Consider the following 24,491-nt stretch of genomic DNA (forward strand, 5'->3'; position numbering starts at 1 on the left):
AGACAAGACAACGAACTCAGCACTTTTCTGGAATGGGTGTGGGGTCAGGGGAAACCAAAGAGATGGATAGGACAGGGACCCTGCTTAGGATTAAACCCAGTTGGGGTGACAGGCCAAATTCAGGGCACAGTTAAGGAGCAAACTCCATTGGTCGTGACAGTTGCCACCATCTGAGCACGACTGTGTGCCCAGCACTGGGCTGAGTCCTTTACGTGAAGGATCTCCTTTGCTCCTCAGAGTAAATCCGGGAGGGTCATTACAGGCCATGTTGTGTGGGTGAGACCTGGAGGTGTTGGGTCAGCAGCAGCAGGTCTCTCCAGTGACAGGTGCCTGCAGTGAACGCCCACTGGCACAGCATGTGCGTGATGAGTCACACCCGTGAACCTTTAGGGTGGTGAGCCTCTAGGGGCAGGTTGGAAGGGAAGGGTCACATTGAAGGGTGGGTGGAAAACTCTGGAAAGGCGAGACCTGGCATCAGGGAAGGATGTGGACGGGCAGAGGGAATTGGGAGGAGATTCAGGCAGGAGGGGCCGTGTGGGCCTCAGCAGAGGGCCAAGCGTTCCTATAATCAGACTCTAAGTGAGGGTTGCACTTTGTAGTTTAGAAAGCGCCTGGGCACCTGGCATCCCGGGGTTTTCACGGAGAACCTGTGGGGTGGCCATGGCGGTGTCTTTCTTCCCATCACTTGGAGGAAACTGCAGCTCAGAACTCGGTGACTTGCTCATAAGTATCAGAGCCTGGAGTAAACCCAGGTCTCCTGTCCAAAGATCCTTTCCCACTGCCTGGTTGAGCTGGGCAAATCCAAGGATTGTCATCAGAGAAACCTCACCTGGCAACAAGATGCTTTTAGGAAGTTTTTTTTGGGTTTTTTTGTTTGTTTGTTTTGCTTTTTAGGGCCGCATCTGCGGCACATCGAAGTTCCCAGGCTAGGGGTCAAATCAGAGCTGCGGCTGCCGGCCTACACCACAGCCACAGCCACACAAGATCCGAGCTGCGTCTGTGATCTACACCACAGCTCACAGCAATGCCGGATCCTTAACCTACTGAGTGAGGCCAGGGATCGAACCCCCATCCTCATGGATCCTAGTTGGGTTCGTTAACCGCTGAGCCATGAAGGGAACTCCTTAGGAAGTATTGTAATGAGACAGTTTATTATTCCTAACAATAAATACATATGATCTCTTTTTATACATTGGATATCATTCTAGATTAATTATTATAGTAGATAAATTTGAAACATATCTATTTTTTAGGTGTTTGGTCTCATTCATTTATTGTATCCCAGATCTTTATTGTATCCCAGTTACATGCCAGGCCCTGTTCTGGTGGTTCTTTTTAGTATTCAGTCCTGTTATACAACTTTCAGAAGATGCACCACAGGGTACAGTACCCAAGCCAAGTGAGCTGGGTTGAGATCTCTGATATTTTGAATTTTCTCTCTCTTTTCTTTTTTTGACCACACTAGTGGCATGTGGATTTAATCCAGGCCAGGGATCAAGTCTGAGCCGCAGCTGCGATTTATGTCACAGCTGCAGCAACGCCGGATCCTTAACCTATGGCACTGACCCAGGGATCGAACCTGCACCACCACAGAGACAACCCCAGATCCTTAACCCACTGTGCCACAGCGGGAACTCCTTAATCTCTTTTCAGTGGGTTTTGTGATGACAGCTGCCCACACCAGGCTCCCCAGAACCTTGAAGATTCTCTTGGGGTTAGGAATGCAGCCAACAGGAGTCGGGGTCATTCACCGAGTGTACTGGGTTCCATGAATCATGCTGAGAACTTTGTATGTTATCCTGTTATTGTCCCAAGAAAGGTATTATCATTAGTCCCACTTTACAGGTGTGGAATTGGAGGAGTTCACAGAGTACCTCAGTGCCAAACCCAGGATACAAACCAGGATCTGTCTGTCCCCAAAACCATGAAAACCCTTTAACCACATAAAAGACTCACTCAACTGAACTCCCAGGTGCGGCCCCCATAGGCACAGGGGTGGAAGGGGAGTGGGGCTGCCGGGAGCAGTAGAGGGGCCCCAGAGCCCCTTGTGCCATGCCCATCCTCCTGCATGGGCCTCGGCAGAACTTTCAGGGTGCCCTCCTCACAGTGTAAAAGCCCCTGGTCCAGAAGGTGTCTTAGCACATTCCCACAGCACTAGACGTATACCTGGATCTGTCAAAGGTCCGGAAATGCCTTCAAAAACAAGTGCAAGCAAAGTCAGACTTAAGAGAGCCTCTGTGGAGACTTAGGTGCTGATGGCTCTTTGAACCTAAGTGCACATAAGTACCTGTGCTTCTGCAGCTGTGGAGGCAGACATAGCCATCCTTAGAGGTGCCTGACTTTATGGCCTAAAATTTGGGAGCTTTTGCTGTTAGGCCTGTCTCATACTTTCATTAATCAGTGGGTGAATATCGCCATTACACCAGGAGGTAGATGTTACGTCCTTTATACAAACGGGAAGCTGAGCTCAGAGATGACAGTGACTTGCCCAAGGTCACACAGGAATGAGCAGCTGACCCTGCTTTAAAATCAGGTCCTTTCATGGAGGACAGACTTGTGGTTGCCAAGGGGGAGGAAGGAGGGAGTGGAAGGGACTGGAAGTTTGAGGATAGTAGATGCAAACTATTACATTTAGAATGGGGAGTTCCTGTTGTGGCTCAGCAGGTTAAGAATCCAATTAGTATGCCTGAGGATGCAGGTTTGATCCCCAGCCTCACTCAGTGGGTTAAGGATCCAGCATTGCCATGAGCTGTGGTGTAGGTTGCAGACTTGGCTTGGATCCCGAGTTGCTGTGGCTGTGGCACAGGCCGGCACCTATAGCTCTGATTTGACCCCTAGCCTGGGAAACTCCATATGCTGCAGATGCAGCCCTGAAAGGAAATACAAAAAAAAAAAAAAAAAAATTAGAATGGATAAGTGGTGAGGTCCTTCTGTACAGCACAGGGAGCTAGATTCAGTCTCTTGGGATAGACCGTGATGGAAGACATTGTGAGAAAGGGAAAGTGTGTATATGTGTGACTGGGTCATTTTGCGGTACAGCAGAAATTGGCACAACATTGTAAATCAACTATAGTTTTTTTTAAAAGTTAAATAAATAAATAAAATTGGGTCCTTTGACACCTGGCCCTGTCCTCTCTTCATTATGTCGAGCTGCCTTGTCCTCCCCTTCTGAGCACGGGGCCAAGCCTAGTATACCTCGTCATCCTCTCCCTGCTCAGAGGCTTGACTGCCTTCTCCTGGGTCCTAGGATCAAGTTGAAACCCCTTAACTGAGTCTTGAGTACCTGCAGTCCGCCCCCAGTCTCCGTGTCCATCTTCGATTGTGAGGCAGCAAACCTCCCTTGAACTCACCTGCCCCTCCCAGCAACGCGGGCCTTCCAGGTGAGCAAGGGACCCCCCACCGTGGGTAGAAGGAGATGGGGGGGGCAAGGGCCGCGGCCTGGGGAAGCCCAGGACCCACGTGGGAAGAAAGGAGCTAAGGTTTAACGTCTGCCAAGATGGGAAAACCTCGCCTTGGATCTCAGGTTAACAGCTGGGCGCACCTCAGCCAAGACTCCTGAGGGTTTTATCTTCCATAATGAAACACGGACGTTGGTCCTTGCCCCTCATCTGCATGGAGGACGTTCAATACGGTGAGATGGTTTTTCAAAGTAAAAAGCGCTGTCTTATTTGTACCCCCTTCTCCCTTCTTCTGCGGCACCTACCACGGACTGCCTAGTAGCGCCTCACTGATTCTGCACCTGCTTTGGCTGTGCTCCAGCTCACCTCGCACGGTGCCCACGTGGCATTGTGGTGGTTTCTTCGCAGCACCTCTCCTCATGAAAACTGGAGGATCACAGAGCAAGTGGGACCTGGGTTCATTTTTGAACCTTGAGACCACTTAGCCCGGCATTTTGTTCACAGTAGGTACCCACGTTTTCAGTACTCAGATCTGCGTTATCTAACGGCGGTGACTGTTGTGGACACAGGATATTCTGCAGGACTCTGAATATTTGCTTTGAGGTATACCACCGTCTTTGAGATTTTAGAGACAGTGAGCCAATCAAAAATATGCCTCATTTAACTGACGAAGGTTTTGTATTGTACTGAACAAACACAGAAATTGGGGATTTCTGGAGTTCCCGTCATGGCTCAGTGGTTAACGAATCCGACTAGGAACCACGAGGTTGCGGGTTTGATCCCTGGCCTTGCTCAGTGGGTTAAGGATCTGGCGTTGCCGTGAGCTGTGGCATAGGTCGCAGACGCGGCTCGGATCCCGCGTGGCTATGGCTGTGGTGTAGGCTGGTGGCTACAGCTCCAATTGGACGCCTAGCCTGGGAACCTCCATATGCCGAGGGAGCGGCGCTAGAAATGGCAAAAAGACAAAAACGGGGCAGGGGGGGGGGATTTCTCATGTTGGTGGGTGAGAGGCAACTTGAAATCTATTTTTTTTTTTTTTTTTGGCAAATCTAGAAAAGACCAAAAATGAGAGGAGCTCTCATATGAAAGCAGCGACATGTTGAAAACCAAAATTGAAAAATAACATATGTCCTGCTGGCTCCGTACCCCACTGTAATCTTGGCACAACTTTATAAAGGGCTGAAGATCGTCCTGCCCTGTGTGCAAGCCCATGTTTAGAACCGGCTGTCTCGTTCCCAGGCTCCACGTGCAGCAAGTTTTTCTACCTGGATTTGAGAAAATCTGTGCATTAGACGGCTCCCCTCCACCCCACCTCCAACCGCACACGCCTCTTTCTGTCTCTCACAGAAGCTCAGTGTGGTTCAACAGCTGCCCTATAAGTGAAACACGTGATAGGTTGTGAGCGCTGGCTTTTCCCGCACTGATCATGACGGAATCACTGAAACCAAGAGATCTCCAAGAGGGACCGAATCTAAGATGTTTTAACAGTTTAGCCTCCCTGGTTCCCATGGGAATATGGATTTTTTCCTTTTGGAGGAAAGAGAGCAGGGCCATCCATCCATAAGGTGAAAGAAAGGCCCGGGAACAGTGTGTTTCGCATCTCAAGGTTAAAAATAGATCTGGGACGTTTACACAGCAGGTCTGTTATTCTTAAAAGTAACAGATTATTGGAGAGAACACTACCTGGGAGGGAATGTTAGGATGCGGGGGCCTCTGGTGATTGATGCAGGAGGGCCTTGGAGAATTGCCCTCCCCCCACCTGCCCCCACCGGCCTGAACCTCTTGTCCTCTGTGGCTCTCAGGTCAGGACTCAGGTGACGGGTGACCCTGCCGGAACTGCCACCTGCCTACCTCAAGCCTCTTCCTGATGCCACCCTTCCCGCCTCACCTCCACCTCTTCAGCTGCATGGACCCTGCAGCCCCCCACCTGCACTGAGCTGCCTCCTCTTTGCTTGGCTCACTCTTCTCCCTAAAGACCCCACGTTATTGTAACTTCCTCCAGGCAGTCTTCTCTGATTCCTCCTCCCTTCTCCTTCCACAGCATCCTTCCCAAGGCAAAGGCACTCCCGGTTTACCTCTGTCTCTCTCCCCTGGGGTTGGAAACTCCCTCACAGTCATCTCTCTGTCCCCACTGCCCAGTGCCATGCTGGCCACATCACAAACATCCAAGGATGCTCAGTGAAGGAGAGAGGTGCTCAGTTTCAAGTTAAAAGTAAAATAGTGAGATCAGCCACTTTGAAGCTTTATCGTTCACATCTTTTACCTCCGGGCTCTAGTCCTGGCTCCTCGAGGCAAAAATCTACACATACATCCTTCTTAGTAGCAACTTGGACCTCGCATATCAGGAGTAAAATACTGAGTTCCGGTGTGGTACAGTGGCTTAAGGACCCAATGTTGTCACTGCAGTGGCTTGGGTCAGTGTTGTGGCATGGGTTTAATTCCTGGCCCAGGGCACAGCCAAAAAAAAGGTAAAATATGCCAGCAGTGAGCGTGGAACACTTATTTTTCATTACGCATATTTTTTCCTTCTTATAAGGCTAAGGGCAGGCCCCCGTTTTAAGGTTCCCATCCTTGGGAACAGGATGCCCTTGTGTGTGTCCCAGCCCCCACCCCCAGAGCTCGCATGTTATGCCCTGCAGTGTGGAGGCTCCCCTGGAAGATTGCAATACCGCAGCCTTAGCATCTGTCCTGCTGGCCTCTGCCTAGAATTCCCTCTCCTGACCGCCTTGCCTGTAAGATCCTCTCTTGACCCCTCGAGTTTCAGCTTGAATAACTACAGGGCGACTTTGAGCTTCCCGAGTACCCAGAACACAATGCTTGGCACCCAGTAGACCCCCATGGCTCATTTCAAATAAATGAATGCGCACCATATTAAGACATGTTAAAATGTAATTTGCTGCCAGTTATCAGCTGATCCAAGTGGGATGGTTTACTGAGCCGAGATGATGTTCTTGGGCAGGACTGTCTGAGTTGAAGGAGGTCTGGATCCCATCCTCTGACCAGCTGGCAGCGTAAATATACATAAAGGCCCAGAGTGTCCCACCCAGTCTTTGTGACCATCAGGAACGTCCCCACCACATGAGAGCTGGCTCGTCGTCCTTAGCAGGTGAGGGCTGTGGGGGTCCTTTAGCTTCGAGCGGAGAAAAACCATTATATTGCCATAGACTGGATGCCCTTCCCTCGCCCGCTCGCTCTCAGATGCCCGTACGAAGGGGGACCAATGACAGAGGCTATGATGGACCCATTCAACTGTGTCACTATCCCAAGAAGCGAGAGACCAGAGGGGCACATTCCGTTCACAGTCAGGTCGCTCTGCCTCCTTTCCGCACAGAGGACAGCTTACTCCATGCACATTTGATCATATATTTGAAAACCATTAAGAAGTGTGGACATTGTCTTTCAGGATTCCAGACAATCAGTATCCTTGTAAATCAGAATCCGTAAAATTGTTTTCTTAGTATTGCATATTTTTTCAAGCCCATCCAAATCTACCGTGTTATTTGAATTCCAAGGGTTTTACAACGTTGTTGTTTTTTTTTTTAACTTGGAAATCAAATTTTATATCTGAAAGGTTAATGGAGAAAACTAATTACACTATCTGGTAACCAAATGCGTGATGAGACATTTGTCTCTGTAATTAACAGCAAGGAACTTTTATAGTTTCATAAAATTGAATGCAACGTAGAGTATGCTGAGAGCATTTGTTTGGATGAGGTGTCCAAAACAGAGATGTTTATGGACGATATAAAGTTGAACCGAAATGCAATGCAGGTGTCTGCTGCGCATCTCGCAGAATTTCTCATTGTTGAAATGGAAGCCAGAAGATTAATAACTTGACTTTGTCATGATAAAATAAGTAATGTGTTCTTGGAACAGTGGTACGGCACATAAGTTACTCAGTAATTCCAAGAATTTATTCTGTTCCAGGAATAATATCCTGAACAATTTATTTTTACAGAAAAAGTTGATGCAACATAATAGCCTGCGAAGTTGCTGGTACGGCTAATGGAATTATATCTCAAATGTGACTTTACACGTACGTGTAAAATGTAAAGAACCCCACAAAAATGCAAGGTTAAGGCACCTGAAAATAAGAAGCCAGGAGATGGAAAAGTAAAGGTGCCTCTGTGAACATTAACTCATTCTCCTTGCACATATATAATTTTTTCAATTACTAGCAAGACTTTAATGGGTGCCTTAATAAGCATCGTGTGAAATACAGCTGAGAAGCAGGTGCCGGGAGAAGGTTAGCTCCGGAACGCCTCTATGCGTTCGTGCCCCACCGTTTAACTGCGCCGGGTGGGGAGGGCAGCAGGGACTGTGCGTGCTCACTGGTCCACCTTCCTCTGGTCGCCTTTGGTCCTTTGGGGCAACTTGGTCTGATCCCTTGTGAAACGGGGGAAAGGACTCCCAGTCTGGCGTCTTTGATGAACCAGGAAAACTCTGAGGATATGTTCCTTTAGAAAAGCTTTCCTAAGACACACTTGAATATAGGCACCAATTAGCCTCTGCTTGCCAACCCCACACACTCCTCGGAAATGAGAATTTCTGTCACCATGTCACAGATGTTGGCTGACACCTTGTACATCAGTAGTGCTTTTGTTTTTATTTTTGTTTTTTTCTTTTTCCAGCTTCCCTCAATGGTAGTTTCCCAGCTTATTTGATACTATGATTAACCCATTCTTGTATCCATCTAGTGGGTCTCTGTTGAGTAGCCACTGGTGCCAGGCTAGGCAACTTGACAGCCCACTGGGTTGTGATGGAGGGAGTTAAGGATTCTAAGAACTCAGGCCTTACCTGGGGGATTAAGGGGGTTGGACCCTTGAGAAGAAAATGGGGGGGGGGGCGCATGCGTCCAGTAGTCACTAATGAGATTTGGATCTAATTGTCCTAAAGTGAGGCCTGGGCTCTGGTATTTGTAAAAGGTGTCCAGGTGACTGTCACGTATAGTCAGAGCCACGACTGAGAACGAGGGGAGACACAGGAGCCAAGGCTGGGGGACAGGGCCTGGGCCGCCCCCAGCATCGCACCAAGCAAGGAGGCGGGTCACATGATGGGGTTTGCATTTCTGAAAGGTCACGCTGGCTTGGGGAGGGGACTGGGAAGGGGGAGGAGCTGCACTGTGGGCTTTTGGCCTTAGCCCCATCAAGTGATAATGGGAGGGGGAGTTGGAGAGCAGTGGAAGGATTCAAGAGAACCCAGAAGTTATCATCAGCAGGACTTGGCGATTGATTGGCTGTGAGAGGGAGGGGAAAGGAGAGGAGGCCCAGGTTTCTGGCTTGGATAGCTGGGTTGGTGCTATTTATTAAGGCTCGGGAAGAGTCGTCATAAGATACACTTTTGGACATGATTTTCAGGTTGCTTTTGGAATGTCCAAGTGGGGCCATCCAGTGGGCATTTGGAGGTGTGGGTCTGGAGCCCCCAAGTGGGACCAGGGCCAGGGTCCTTCCACACAGATGGTCGCTGGAGCCAGAGAGAGGCTGGGGGATCCAGGAAGTGTGCAGAAAGGAAGAGACGCCTGCCTGGGCCAGGGTCCCAGGAAACTTGTGTGTTTGAAGCAGTGGCTTAGACCTGGAAGTGGATCTTGAAGTCATTTTAGCAGATGGTAACCAATATCCACTACAACAACAACAACAATAATAGTAATAATAAGAGAAGCAGGGGTTCCCGTTGTGGGTCAGCAGGTCCAGATCCTGACATAGTATCCATGAGGATGTAGGTTTGATCCTTTGGGCACATGCTCTTAGTCATTCCTGGGTTAAGGACCTGGTGTTGACGCAAGCTGTGGCGTAGGTCACAGATGCGGCTCAGATCTGGCATTGCTGTGGCTGTGGCATAGTTGGATTCGACCCCTGGCCTGGCACCTTCCGTATGCTGCAGGTATGGCTGTAAAAAGAAGAAATAATAAGAGAAGTAGGATAGAATAGAAAGCATCAGAATGTCTTGCAGGCAGGAAGGATAAATTCATGAAACTCTGGTTTTCTTTCTGTGAACCACAGTCAAAGAAATTTGGCAGCTGCTGATTTAGGCCTTGGTTGTCTCAGCCCCAGAGATTCCCCCTTGGCCTCCCGCGGGGAAGGCTGCTGCTGCCCGCCTCCAGGTGCCTCTGGGCCCAGAGTTGGCAGAGTTCCTAGAGATCCTCGGAAGGAAAGGTGCTGTGAGTGTGATCCATTTTTCCTCATCCTTATTTGCATTGACGATGAACTGCACAACAGCACGTGTATTTGAGTTGGAATACTTTTAACATTAAAAAAATTTAAGGAGTTCCCGTGATGGCTCAGTGATTAATGAACCCAACCAGCATCCATGAGGACGAGGGTTTGATCCCTGGCCTCGCTCAGTGGGTTAAGGACACAGCGTTGCCATGAGCTGTGGTGTAGGTTGCAGATGCAGCTCGGATCCCGCGTTGCTGTGGCTGTGGTGTTGGCCAGTGGCTACAGATCCAATCGGACCCCTAGCCTGGGAACCTACATATGCCATGGGTGCAGCTGTAGAAAGACAAAAAGACAAAAAAATTTAAATACTGCCAGTCCTTAATCTTTTTCATCCTTAACTGACCCACGGTATAGATACGTAAACTGATATCTCTATGGTGGGATGTGGTCTTTGTAATGCACTCTTTTAGAGTGTTCTGTACAGTGGAGCAGGAGGTCAACATTTCAGGTTATATTGAAAAGGATTGTCTCTTTCCAGACAGTAAATTATGGGCATTTTCTCTCTTACTGAATGAAGGCAAAATTTTGGTTCTGCCACTGCAGGAATATGGAAGCAGCCCTTGATCTCCCGTTTTGTTATATTTTTCCTGTGTGTATCGTCAGCCTTCAAAGACTTGCTCTGTGTCCCACGGAATTATGAACACAAATTCTTCTTCTACTTTTTCCAAATTTTAATATTTGGCTTTTATGGGACTGACAGAATTCACATGAACCATGTTTTGAATTTAAAGGACATGTTTGAGCCTTTTTCTTCTTAACTTGAAATAGCACCACCAAGCTAGACTCTGTAAAGATTGTTTGGTCCAGAGGTGTCATTGTCTTCATCATGTCTGTCAGCATAAGTAGATGGTTAAGGTGCTAACTAGTCCAAAGAGCGCCCAGCGCAGGTCACAACAGCTTCCTGGATGCCAGCAGCACAGGTGTTCTGTGAATGGAGCCCTTCCTGCTATTCAGCTGCTCAGTTCCCCGAGGTTTCAGCAGAGCAGTGGAGCTCACAGGCCTTGGACCATGGTGGATCTCTGATCTCTAAAGTCAGAGTGTCTGTTTTCTCCTGGGTAAGAGGTCGTCATCAAGAGCCGACCCTTTCAGCTTGTGACCAGGATGAAGTGTAGGCAGCATGCTGGCCGGAGGGCCTGGTCCACAGTGGATGCTCTGTAAACAGTGACTGACACGTCCCCCCTAAGTACTTCCGGATTCCTTTAAAAAGTACCCGGCTTTTAGAAAAAAGAACAAAATAGTGCCATTTGCAGCAACATGGATGGACTTGGAGATGATCATACTAAGTGAAGTACGTCGGATAGAGAAAGACAAATACATATCACATAAATGTGGAATCTTTAAGAAGTTATACAAATGAACTTATTTACAAAACAGAAACAGACTCACAGATTTCGCAGTCAAGTCTATGGTTACCAAAGGGGAAGGGTTAGGAGTTTGGGATTAACGCATGTACACACTGCTCTGTATAAAGGATCCTCTACAGCCCAGGGAACGCTATTCAATATTCTGTAATAACCTAAATGGGAAAAGAATCGATGTGTGTGTGTGTGTGTGTAAAACTGATTGACTTTGCTGTACACCTACAACTAACACAACATTGTGAATCCACTATACCCCAATTAAATTTTTAAAAAACATGTGGCTTGTAATGAGCTTCAAGAGAAAGTCGTCTTCGGCCGGAACCCCAGGGGTTTCAAAAGACACCTGCCCGCAGCCCCTCCTTTCTTGACTTTTTCTGGCTGCCGTCTCTGGCCACCCATTCCTGCCCAGCCCCATCTTTCCTGGGTGACTTAGAGGAGATATTTATGTCCAGAGCTGCCACTACCAGATGCCTTATAGTCCACCTTACATGATTCTCCTCGATTATTTTTCTCTTAGAAAAAAGTAATACAGATTCATTTCAAACCCATTTTTTTAAGTTGTCATTTATAAAGTTGAAGATAAGGTGTAAAGTAAAAGAATCCCATCCCAGTCACACTCTCCCCTATCAACAGTAGAGTGTGGGTAGAATACACATGTGTGTGTTACACAAAAGGAAAATGGGACTTTCCTTGGGGCTCACAGCGTAACTACACGCGTTGCTTCTGCAGTGGCTGTGGCTCCATCCCTGGCTCGGGAAGTTCCACGGGCCTCAGGTGTCGCCACTTGTTTAAAAAAAAAAAGGAAAATGGAGTCATCCTGTAAAATGTTGTGTAACATTTTTGGCTTCACCAAATCTCTGTTGGTTTCACTCGGGTTGAGGGCCTAGGTGGAGCCAGGTGGTCGGGCCCCCGACTCTCTAGTAGTCAAGGAAATAACCGTGGTCTCAGCCGTCGTGGAGTTTAATAGTTTACCCTGTACCTACTTCCAAATGGCTAGAAAAAGGCCCATTTCACTCTTTGCAGACATGTGAAGATACGCAGTAATCTCATTGTCCCTCTGTGCCGTAATCACTTACCCGACGTTCACTGATCGATGTCTGAGTTGTCCCCAGTGTCTCACAGTGAAGTGATGTGACCGTGACTGTCCTTGTACTCGAGTCCTGGGTACTCGTCTGAACGTTTCTGTGGGATAAATGCCCATGAGTGGAATTGCCAGATTCCCTCTAAAAAGGTCCCCTATCAACAGCATATGAGAGTAACCGTAACCCTACGACTTGGTCAAAACAGGGCTTTATCAATCTTTGTTTTTTTGTTTTTGCTTTTGTTTTGCGTCTTTTTAGGGCCACCCTCGTAGCATATAGAGGTTCCCAGGCTAGGGGTTAAATTGGAGCTGTAGCCCCTGGCCCACGCCTCAGCCACACAGCATCGCCAGATCCAAGGCACGTCTGTGACCTACACCACAGCTCACAGCAACACCAGATCCTTAACCCACTGAGTGAGGCCAGGGATCAAACTTGGGTCCTCATGGGTGCTCGTCAAATTTGTTTCTCCTGAGCCACAATAGGAACTCCAGGCGTTATCAGTCTATAGTTTTTGCCAAATTAATAGAGAAAGAATTTCACATGATTTAATTTTCTTCACATTACTAATTAGGGAGATTAAGAGATGTAGACTGTTCCTCTTGTGAGTTGCGTGTTCATGTCTGTGCCCATTTTCCATTGTTCATATCTGTCGTCTTCATGGACTTGTAAGACCTCTCCCCTGTACTTGGGACTTTAACACTTTGGCTTAATTATTCCCGGACTTTACTTGAAGGGGTGGCCTCCGACCTACCCGCTTCATGGTGGCTGGGGTTACAGTCCATGTCTGATGCAGGAGCATTCGATCGGGTAGCCCTGTTGTATTTATTATAAAATAAAATTTTCCGTGTCATAAGAACTTTGCAGGGAGAGAAAAATAGATAAGCTCTGAGTTGGGTAGTTCTAGCCGTGTCACATCTCTCTCTTCATGGATGTCCCATCACTTTCAGGATGAAGTAAAAACATCCAGATCCTTGTGTTTTATGCTTTGCCCATCCAGTGCCCATTCAGTCCAGCGCGTCGGCTTATTCGCCACTGCCCACTTTGTCTTTCTCCGCCATGGCACTGTGTGCAGTGCCCTTCTCTCTTCTGTCTCCCCCAGCACGCCCGTGGCAGTGCTGCCCATCTGTTACTGACCAGCCCAAGTCTTCTTGTCTTCGTGAAGTCACCCGTAACCCTCCCAGTTTAAAATGAGCTCTTCCTCTCACCTCCTCAAACACTCGTAATTTAGGCTCTGTCCAAAGCAAGTATCTGTGTTCTCTTGGTTTAGTCTGTCTGGTCGCACTGGAAATGTGGCCCTAGGGCATGTAGCTGGGGGGGTTGTTTAAAAGCAGTGGTAGCCCCTGCCATCTCCAGTGGTTCCGAGATGGGGAACCAAGGGGCCCAGTGCTTTTCCCAGGCTACGGGAATCTGCACACCTTGGTGGGTAGGTAGCAAAGTATGTTTGGATGTATTGTTTCATTTTTTATTTTTCTGTTTTATGGCCACACCTGTGGCATGTGGCAGTTCCCAGGCTAGGGGTCAAACTGGAGCTACAGCTGCCAGCCTACACCACAGCCACAGCAATGCAGGATCCGAGCTGTGTCTGCAGCCTACACCACAGCTTGTGGTGATGCCAGATCCTTAACCCACTGAGGGAGGCTAGGGGTTGAACCCACATCCTCATGTATACTAGTCAGGTTCTTAACCCACTGAGCCAAAATGGGACTTCCACATTTATGTTTTAACATAAAAATGAAGTCATCAAAGAAAATTGTTCCTTAATCCTCTTTTAGGACTCTGCCCCCCCAACATCTCATAGCTGTTTATTCTCTATCTGTAGGCATTTCTTTAAGGGGTGCATTTGAGAAGCAGCATGACAGCCCATCTTGTTCATTTCCTGGTAGTTCTCTGCTCCCTTGGCCCTTCTTACTCGTCTCAAGCCCCTTTTGCCCTTTCTGCTTGGAAGCCCATTTTCCAGCCAGGATCCATGGCGTTCTGTCTTGGGACCACCCTGGCTTCACTTCCTCAGCATTGGCTGAGAAGAGCCCAGCCTCCCGCCCTGGCTGCAGGGGGCCCAGGCGGCTTGAGCCTGCCCACGCTCCAGGAGAGAGACCCGTGTCCTTAGAATGGCTGTGCGTGCATTCGCGTCCCGTGTTGGGCTGCAAACTCCAGGAGGAGAGCAACTCTATCTTTCATTTCTTTTCCTTTCTTTGGCCCCACAGAATCTCATATTTAGTAGTGGAACAATAAATATTTATTGAATGGATGAATGAGCCTGATACTATCTAAATAGATTGGAAAGAAGCCTAGTTGTCCTTTCAGTGAAAACACCATGTATCCTTGGGCCGCTTAATTATTTTCCACCCGTAAACTTCAGTTGAACAGGGTCCTCCAACACGAGGCCACACACGTGCGGGTGACCTTCTCCTAATCAAAGCATTTGGTTCACCCGGTTAAATGATTCTGCAGCCACGTCTTCACCTCCTTCCTTCTCAGTGGCATTTAGACTCTGTTGTGTTCTTGAATGGACTCCAAGGACTGTTTCAGGAATGCAGGTTCTGGCACATTCTCTTGGTTCCTCTTAATTTTGAGGGGGGGCAGGTTCCCACTTCGGACTGCGTCGGAGCAAAGGGCTCAGCTGGCAACCATGGCTCCCTTCTAGAAGCTAATGCTTTTCAGAGCATTCTTGTTAGAAGGGTCTGTTAGACTCTCAGCCTTGCACTGTCCCCTGTCAACATGGCTGTTGTCTTTGGGGACGGCTAATTGGGACCTTGATAGCATCTGCAAGTCAATATGGGTTTGGAAGGACGGTGCCGGCCCCCAGGCCTCTCCGAGCAAAGTCTGCTCCAGACCCTGGGCCTGTGGGCTCGCTCGCGGAGCGCTGTGCTGGAGGGGCTGCGGCCCTGGCCAGATGGCCCCTGCCTCCTCCTTCCTGTTCCCTCTCTTACTGCCGTCATTTGACAGGTCCTAGTTCAGCCTTTCCTGCAACAGGGCTCTGCCAACTTCTAGCATCCAAAAGGAGAGAGTTGCACCATTCAGGACAAATCCTGGTCGTCTTTGTGATTCTCATTAATAAACTCAACTTTTTTCTGTTTATCATGTCATTTCCTGAAAATGCAAGAAATTTTAAAAGATTTTTTTAATAGTTATATTCAGGAGTTCCTGCTGTGGCTCAGGGGTAACAAAACGGACTAGTATCCATGAGCATGCTGGTTCAATCCCTGGCCTTGCTCTGGGGGTTAAGGATCTGGTGTTGCTGAGAGCTCCAGCATAGGTTGCAGACGAGGCTCGGATCCTGCATTGCTGTAGCTGTGGTGTAGGCCAGCAGCTGTAGCTCTGATTTGACCCCTAGCCTGGGAACTTCCGTTTGCTGCACCTGCAGCCCTTAAAAAAAGAGAAGAAGGAAAAAAATGAAAAGTATATTCACAGAGATGTTCCGCCATCTCCACCATTTCCAGAACGTTTTCCCTATCCCAGACAGAAAAGCGTGTTTACTGTCACTTCTGCACACCTTCTCAGACGCTTCTCTCCTTCTAGTTTTCTCAGGGCCTGGTAGGGTCAGGCCACATGCTGCTCCCCCTCCTGCCTGGAAGCTGAGAATTTAAGTCCACCTTTTCCTAGCTGATAAAAAACAGTGTTCGAAATAACCTGTAGTACATTTGAAGATGACTATATCAATTCTATCAATAGCCACTTATCTTCTCTGCAGAGCCACCCAACTTCTTTAACCTTTCCTTGTCCTTTCGTCTTTTTTGTTGACTTTTGCATGATTTTCTTGAGTTTCTCAACATCCTCTCGAAAGGGTATGAAACTGGCCATGATACTTTAATAACAGCCTACCCGTACCGGCTAGTGGAGGACTGTCCCTCGGTGCCCTGTCAGTCCTTCTGTCGAGGTGAGTGAGCAAGTGGCACCTGGGGGTGGAATGATGGAGGGTCAGGGAGCATGAGGAGGTGGAGTGACGCCGTTGTGACCACGGTGACTGCTGCTGCCATGGGCCAGGGAGTCCAGGAGGAGCAGGTGGACTCACTTTCCCAGCCTGGAAACAAGTGAAGTTGGAGCTCCTTTACGGTTGAGATGAGGGTTCTGAGCTCCCGACACGTCAGGTCAATAGGAAACCTGGTATCTCCCTATCGTCAGTGAACCGCAGGGCTGCCTCAGTCCAGAGGCCAGTTCCCATGGGTGGTAACAGCAGCTACTACTGCCCGGGAGTAGTGGGGAATACCGCTGCATCGTCAGCTTCATGTTCCCCGTTTTCCCTGGTGCCTGCTGAATTTCTAAATTTTCTTTGTCAAAACTAGCCTCATGAGGAGTTCCAGTTGTGGCTCAGGGGGTGAAGGACCTGACTAGTATCCATGAGGACTTGGGTTCAATCCCTGGCCCTGCTCAGTGGGTTAAGGATCTGGTGCCGCAGTGGAGGTTGCAGATGAGTCTCGGATGTGGTGTTCCTGTGGCTGTGGCATGGGCTGGCAGCTGTAGCTCCAATTAGACCCCTAGCCTGGGAACTTCCATATGCTGTGGGTGAGGCTTCCCCCCCAAAAAAGGAAAAAAAAGCTAGTCTCATGAAAGATGTTCAACATCACTTAATTATTAGAGAAATGCAAATCAAAACTACGAGGAGGTACCACCTCACACGGGTCAGAATAGCTGTCATTAAGTCTATAAATAACACATGCTAGAGAGGGTGTGGGGAGAAGGGAACCCTCCTACACCCTTGGTGGAAATATAAATTGGTACAACCACTATGGAAAACAGTATGGAGTTTCCGCAGAAAACTAAAAATAGAACTACCATATGATCCAGCAATCCCACTCCTTGGCATCTATCCAGACAAAACTATAATTCAAAAAGATACATGCACCCTGATGTTCATTGCAGCATTATTTGCAATAGCCAAGACAAGACGTGGCAGCAACCTAAATGTCCTCTGTCAGAGGAATGGATTAAGAAGATGTGGCACATTTATACAATGGACTATTACTCAGCCATAAAAAAGAACGAAATAATGCCATTCACAGCAACATGGATGCAAGTAGAGATTCTCATACTAAGTGAAGTAAATCAGAAAGAGAAAGACAGAGAACATATGATATCACTTATACGTGGAATCTAAAATGTGGCGCAGACGAACCTATCTACAGAACACAGAGAGACTCACAGACATGGAGAACAGACTTGTGTTGCCAAGGGGCGGGGGGAGTTTGGGGTTAGTAGATGCAAACTATTACATGTAGAATGGATAGGCGGGGAGGTCCTCCTGTACAGACAGGGAACTAGATCCAGTCTCTTTGCATAGACCATAATGGAAGATAATATAAGAAAAAGAATGTATCTGTATGAATGACTGGGTCACTTCGCTATACAGCAGAAATTGGCACAACACTGTAAATCGACTTTAATAAAAAATAAACTAGCCTCATGTATCCCCACTTCCCTGCAACCTTCTAATTCTCTGACTGGTATTAGCATCCATTTAGTCCCCAGCGAGAAACCTTGAAGTTGCCTTTGATTCTCCTTCACATCCCAAGCTCCATCCCTGCATCCAGTGAATCACCAAGTCTAACTGGTGAAACTTCTCTCTCCATCTTGGTCCCATTCCCGCCGTCCTGGTACACGTGACGCCTCCATCACGCATGTAGCCTCTAGCTGGTTTCCTCTCCCCACACCGCTTTCACCAGGGCTTTTCCAGATTTGTTTTTCTACAGGACAGATCTAATTATTTACCATCTTTATGTTAAGAGAGATCATGAATTTTATTTTATCGTCATCTGCATCCATGGCCTATTGGAAATGCCAGGGATTGAATCTGAGCCACAGCTGCAACCTACACCACAGCTGTGGCAATCCCAGTTCCTTAACCCAGTGCACCAGGCCCAGGATCAAACTCACGCCTCAGCAGCAACCTGAACCGCCACAGAAACAAGGCCGGATCCTTAACTCGATACATCACAGCAGGAAGTCTCTTGAGATCATGAATTTTAAATTACCCAGAGTAATAACCCTGTATTTCCAGGGCAGAGTTATTCTTCCTTAATCTGACACTCAAGGCTCTTAGTGGGATGACCTCACTCTATGTTTCAACCTCTTCACCTGCCACTTCTCTTTATAAGCCTTAAACTCCCAGGACACAGACCACTCTTAGGAAGCAGCCTGAGAGGTGGTGGGTGGTACAGCAAGTGGCACAGTGAGCTTCTGCCTGGGGCCAGAAGAGTGATGTCTAGGGAGCCGTCCTCCCTGGCCCCAGGGGGCTGCAGCGAGGCAGCGTCCTCAGAGAGGAGCAGACTTGGAGCTGGATTCTGGAGACAGGGTTAAAAGCGGTGTAGGGTTAACAGGATGGGGAAAATCAGGACCATATTTCAGAACAACCAACCTCTATAAAGGGATTTGGTAAAAGATGCTGAGAGATTTGGGGAGAGGGGTACCTTTCATTTTTACGAGATGATCTTTGATTCTCTGGGGCCTGGGAGATGCTTGATAAATGTTTATTGAATAATATATTTCTTGTGTCTTTCCACTCCGTCCCATTGATATATTGTTTGTTTATACCAGTTCTACTGGACTTCATTCTGGTTTTAACATGACACTTCTTTCATTTACTTAAGAAAGGTGTCTGGAATGCCTGCTGTCTGTCAACACTAGTTCATTTTTAGGGCAAAGATATGGTGACTGTTCTCTGTGGGTCTTTGTGAAAAGACAGCATGTCGAAATGGACATGACCAAGTTATGTTCATCATCTCACTGTGTATTTGGGCATGACCATCTTTTTTTCTTTTATTAACCCAAACCGTGAAGAATCATGTATGGTGTGATGTTAACTTTCTCTGCTGGTCAAGTTCAAGGAGACCCTGTATGGTGACTTCTGTGTCTTAAGACTCTGCCTGTATTATGGAAATTCTTTATGTAAAGGCAAGTGATCTAGTAGAGTCTTACCGTTTAGCAAAGGATGGAATCCAGCTTTCAGTCTTTCATAGATCCTGTCTATGAAGTATAGTTAGTAAATGCTCAAAACAATTTCAGTAAAGGCTGTTTTAACTATAAGGCAGCCACACAGCATGGATCCATGTTAGTAAGATTTGTTTTTTTCTCAAAAGATCCAGCCCCTTGGAGTTGAATGTAAGTAAAGGCATCGTTAAGTTTTGAAAGGAATCGGGAGAGTGCACAGGTTTCCTTGTGGAACTGTGCTTCTTTAGAGAGGGTTTCTTCTCCTGGCATTTAAATGGAGAAGACATTGACTGATTAGAACTGGAAAGACAGAGACGTCAACTCGCACTTCAAACTCATTCTCTTAATACTTCTCAACTTTTTCTTCTTCTTTTTTGGCTGTCCCGCCGCATATGTAGTTCCCCGGCCAGGGATCAGATCTGAGCCACAGTTGTGACCTATGCCGCAGCTGTGGGAACGCCAGATCCTTTAACCCACTGTGCCGGGCCAGGGATCAAACCTGCATCCTGACCTGCAGAGACATTGCCGATCCTGTTGCACCATAGCGAGAATTCCGATTTTTTTTTTTTTTTTAATTCAGAGAACTTGGGCTCCTCTATGACAGTCAGAATAAGCCCACTCTTTCTGAGAAGGACACATGTGACTTTTAGAGGCATTTAGATGCCCTGTGGACGTCTTGGTAATGGAATAACCTGCATCCTACACTGCTCTGTGTCACCTTGGGGTTATGCCAAGAAAGGTCTGGTTCAGAATTCATTTTACGTTTCAGGAAGCTAAAGTTTAGAATAGCAGGTGGCTTGTCTGGTCTCAAGTAACAAGTCAGAACAGTTGGGAAGCGAGCCCAGGTCTGGGGAGCACCAGCCTGGCCCGTCCCCTGACCCACACCAGCTTCTGGGGTCTGAGCTTCTGCCGCTCTCCTGCTTGCCTGCCACTCAAGCCCCCTCCAGCCCAGGGGATTGCGGCCCACTCAGCTTTTTCTGTCGTCCCCACTTTTAGTTAAGTCTCATCCCTGACTCTCCGCTCCATCTGTCCCAAATGCACGTGGAAACCTTCCCCTCTCTCTACAGAGCCCCTCATTGCCTGCATGTATGATCTGGGTCCAGGACCTCTACTCCCAGGCCACACGGGTCAGGGCTAAAAGAAGGACAGTTCAATTCCCCAGAGACTCTTCATACGCGTACCATTGTCCTCTGGGCACACCCAGCCTGTCTCCTCTGAGAAGCTCCCCCAGCTGGCCCATTTTCAACCTTCCCCACACCTATGGGCTTTCTGTGGCCATTCCTGCCCTTTGCTGCTTCCTCCTGGGTCCGCGGTCCTATTTGTTGTTGTCGCTTGGTTTTGGTTTTGGTTTTGGTTTTGGAAGTGTTTCTGAAGGCTGCTAGGGCGGCCCACGGCCAGAGTCTCCCTTCATGCCTGCACCTTCTTTCCTCCACCTAGGGTCCTGGTCTACCCTGAAAATACAACACGTGCAGAATTCACATTGTAGTTTCAGTCTCATAATTTTCAGAGCTCCAAGTTCTAGGGCCGTAAAACTATAGTCATGACAAAGCAGATTTGCCCTTAGAGAGTTCCAGGATTCGCATGACTTTTTTTTTTTTTTTTTTTTTTTTTTCCCCTCCCTAAAGAGAGCACTTCATCATAGAATTCAATCTCTGGAGCAGAGCTGGGACCTTTGAAAAGAGAGTGTCCCTTTTGCTCTGATGTGTCAGGGTTCATGTGGAGAATAAGCTGGCACTGACCCAAGAGCCAGGCAGTGTGCCCGCCTCTGCCTGGCTTGGCTGGTGCAGCTCTCGCCAGGGAGCTGGGAGGGAGGGGAGCGGCCGCCCCCGGCAGTGCCAACTCCGATCAGTGTGCTGCAGCCTGGGATGCACGTGCGACTCCCCTGATCTAGAAGATCAAGGATAAAAACCCTGCAGGGAGGAAGCTGCTTCTTGCCCAAACTGTGCTGTTAACCTAGCAGGGAAAGGATACGTTTGGATGCTGACGCTAAGACCAGCAGCAATGGCTGGTAGATTTATCTTTCAGAATTCCTCTGGGGCCTCTTCCAGACACACCCTGTTCCCCAGACATCTAGAGAAAGTTGTAAATTTTGCTGGCTCTGCATTACTTCAATTGTGCTTGGTCATTCATTCTCACAGAAACCTGGAACATGATTTACTGTTTCTATATTTTCATGTTCACAGGTGTTTGAAGTGAAAAGAGTTTTGTCACAAACGAAAATATTTCTCTTCTCAGGCATATGCCCACATAGAGCAGTACTGTAAACCTAGAAATCTGTGTTACTTCTGCATTGGCTTGTGGTAAATATTAAAGACAATCTTTTACTATCATTTAAAAACTGCAAGATACTTATTTCAAAACAGTGTACAAAAGTTCCCTTACATTCAGTAATGCATTCACACATTAATTAGATAAATGTCTAATTAGACCACGCAGAATACCTACATTCATTGTACAGTTATGGATGCTACAGAGAAATCTGGCTAATATGATGCTAGGTGCATTAAAACATCCTTGTATTAAATGTGCCAGATTTATTTGCTAGAACTGTGTTTTTTTTCTGAATAGATAATGTACCATGGGCCTTTTCCTTTTCTCATAGCTAAAATTTCAAGCATTTAGTAGAGTGACTGTATGAATATATACGCTATCATGAGGCTTTTATTTTAATACCCAGATGAGAGGGAAAAAAAATCTACTTAATTTTTTAAAGATATTGGCTGATGACAATTTAAGAAGACAGTATTTTGAAATAGCTCCTAATAGATCTCAGCATCCTCTGTTATTATTTATAGAAAATATTTTGTATCTGTACAGTTTTAGAGTCCTCTTTAAGTAATAGTTATTCCATACCCTCAGTGCAATACAGATACCTTGCTTCAAAAAATAATAATAATCCTCTGAGGGAAGGAAAATCTTAAAAGAGCAGCTTGCATCTGGAATCACTAATTTTTCCCCATTTCCAAAGGAGGAAGAAGGGGTGGATTGCTGGGGGGGGGGGTTGGTTTTTTTTGTTTTTTTGGTTTTTTTGGGTTTTTTTTGGTAGTGGATTATTTTTTCTTTGCTAATTTACAGTGATATCTCTGGCCCTGTTTCCATTAGGAGATGAAAGCATGGAAATTAAAAAACAAATTACAGGAATGAGAAGATTACTGAACGACAGTGCTGGCAGGATATATCAGCGTGTGGGCAAGGAGGGGGAGAAGTTAAAAGAAGAACCCCAGGACTTGGATTCAATCTGGCCTCAGCGCCTGAACTCCGCAGAGACCCCGCAGAACCTCCACCCGACGTCCCGGGGCGCGTGGAATGAGTTACCACCCCAAAGCGGGCAGTTCTCGGGCCAGTATGGCACCCGCTCCAGAACCTTCCAGAGTCAGCCCCACACCACCGCCGGGAGCGCCAACGGTATGGCCGGCAGCAGACCCTCAGAAGGCTCTCGGGGCGGTTGTCCCAGTGTGTTTTCTGTCTAAATATTCAGCATGTTCCCTGAGTTCAGAGTACGAAACCCTCCCTGAATCACCTGCCTTAGCTGAGATACTTTGAAAGACAGGAAAGAAGGGTCTGAAAAAGCCAGAATGGAGAAGCAGGAAGAACCAGAGCATCTCCGTTAGAAGGGACGGTTTCTTGGTAGAGATTTTAGCCCTCTGAGAAGTTAAGGCCATCATTTGCTGGTAATACTGGTATTATTGTCACAAAAGACTGAACGTCATGGCATAAGGACTCCCCTTTGTCTCGAAAAGGGGCTGCCTGGTCACGTGATGTGTTATTAATCCATCCCCTTGCTTAGCCCTGCGCTTTCTTCATTACGGGGAGGCGTCAGGAGGAGCGATGACCCAGCCCCAAGTGACAGCGTCACTTTAACCTCACATTCAAGACACTGAACCAGATGAAGCACAGTTTATAACTTGCTTCACTCGGGTTGAAAATTATTCCCTTAAAGTAAAAGGTCCTTCATTTAAATTCCTAATCATTCAGAAAAAAGAATCAAGTGGCAAAAAAAATTTTTTTTTCAAAGAGTAAGGAAAAACTTGATGTCTCTGTTCACGTTCTTTTTCCCTCCAGTGACATTGGATGTTACTTGTTCTATAAATTATGTGCAGATGTGCAGATCTGTAGTTTTCACAAAGAGTCCAAGAAGAAAGGAAGAATGCATTTTCAGTCTCCTTGAAAAGTTATGGATTTTTTTTCCCCATCCTTCAAGAAAAAGAGAACTGTTGTGATTTTATTTTTTTAAACACAGTTTGCAGTAAGCAATTCAGAGGTATGAAAAGCCATCCTGAGCCATTGCAGATGAGACAGGGCCGGACCCCAAGAGACATATGGGTGTCTTCTCTTAATATTACATAAGCCAGTATCAGATTCACAGGCTGGCATGCTTCCAGGTTAGAAGGAGATGGCTCTTTAAAGACTCCTCCATAAAAATAAAAAGGCAGTTCCTTTAAAATTAGAAAATGATTTATAACAAGCTGAAAAGGGTTGGTTTTGCCCTTTAAAAATGATAAAGATAGACTTAGGATAGGGACTAGGAATATTCTATAAGGCCCTCCTAACTCTTCTGCCACAGAAGAGATGACTAGAGAAATAAAGATACCCTCAGGTAGGTATGAAGTTAGAAAGCTCCATATCAGTAAGGGTTGGGTGACCCATGTTCTGTTTCCAGTACACAACGAGGATGCTGGGCATACTTTGGAAAATATCATTAAGGATAAAAGTTGCAGACCTAAATTCCCCCGTATTTGTTTAAAATATAAAATAGATCTTTTTTGTGGATTGCTTACCTACTTTTCAATTGCAATAAGTTAGGTATAACTATGACAACCTTGGTATATCATTGGAATTATTTGCAGTTTTAAACTTGTGACATCTCAGGTTGCCATAACTTTGAATGTAAGTAATTGTGCTACTCCAGACATTATCTTTGAGGACTTCATGATTTGGCTCTGGTGAATATTTCAATAATACCCACAAATTATGCAGGTTGCATTTATTCCATCACATTTGATGGATAGTAAAAGATATAACTGGACCAAAACCTTAGAACTAACGTCTCCCACCTATGACAGTGCTCGCAGTCTCTTACCCTGGACCACTTGAAAGTAACAGAGTTGGATACTGAGGCTAGAGGAACTGCACCGAAAGAAGGATTTTCCAAATGTCCCATTTTCATCCAGGGATAATAGGAAGCTATTTGTTTACACATAAGGGAAAGAGAATAGAATAGCTTTATGAAGGAAAAGCTATATTCAATTTAAACAGTGAAGAAGAGACTAGAGTAAAACTGCAGAAATCAAATGGAAAAAAAAGATGTAGAATGATCTCCTTTATTAAGCTGGAGAAAAATCCCACACACCAGCACCCTCTGACCCATCAAGTTCACAAGTATCATTCCGGACGCTGCCTGCTGCCCCCGCTCTGGCCCACCCAAACACACTGCACCCAGAGAGTATCCTGCAAGTTTAATGTGTTGACAGTTCTTAATTTTTGAAATACTGTGATTAATGCTAAAACTATTTT

General features: G+C 46.9%; 1 protein-coding gene across 33 annotated transcripts in view; it reads left to right on the forward strand.

The window, feature by feature from the left end:
• BEND7 (BEN domain containing 7) overlaps positions 1-24,491 on the forward strand; it is an 86,792-nt gene that overhangs the window by 6,290 nt on the left and 56,011 nt on the right. For all 33 annotated transcript variants that reach the window (XR_014817955.1, XR_014817959.1, XR_014817964.1 and 30 more), the window contains one exon: positions 22,080-22,382. Coding sequence is in view for 20 of the 33 variants with exons in the window: in XM_084980245.1 (XP_084836371.1) it covers positions 22,080-22,382 (303 nt within the window). In the remaining 13 variants the exon portion in view is untranslated. The remainder of the gene's footprint in view (positions 1-22,079; positions 22,383-24,491) is intronic.

The sequence above is a fragment of the Sus scrofa genome, chromosome 10 (assembly GCF_054392235.1).
Source record: "Sus scrofa isolate SSC_HxYL_T2T_F1_AM1 chromosome 10, Sscrofa_HxYL_maternal_Yorkshire_Landrace_v2.0, whole genome shotgun sequence".
In the NCBI taxonomy this organism is placed as follows: Eukaryota; Metazoa; Chordata; class Mammalia; order Artiodactyla; family Suidae; genus Sus; species Sus scrofa.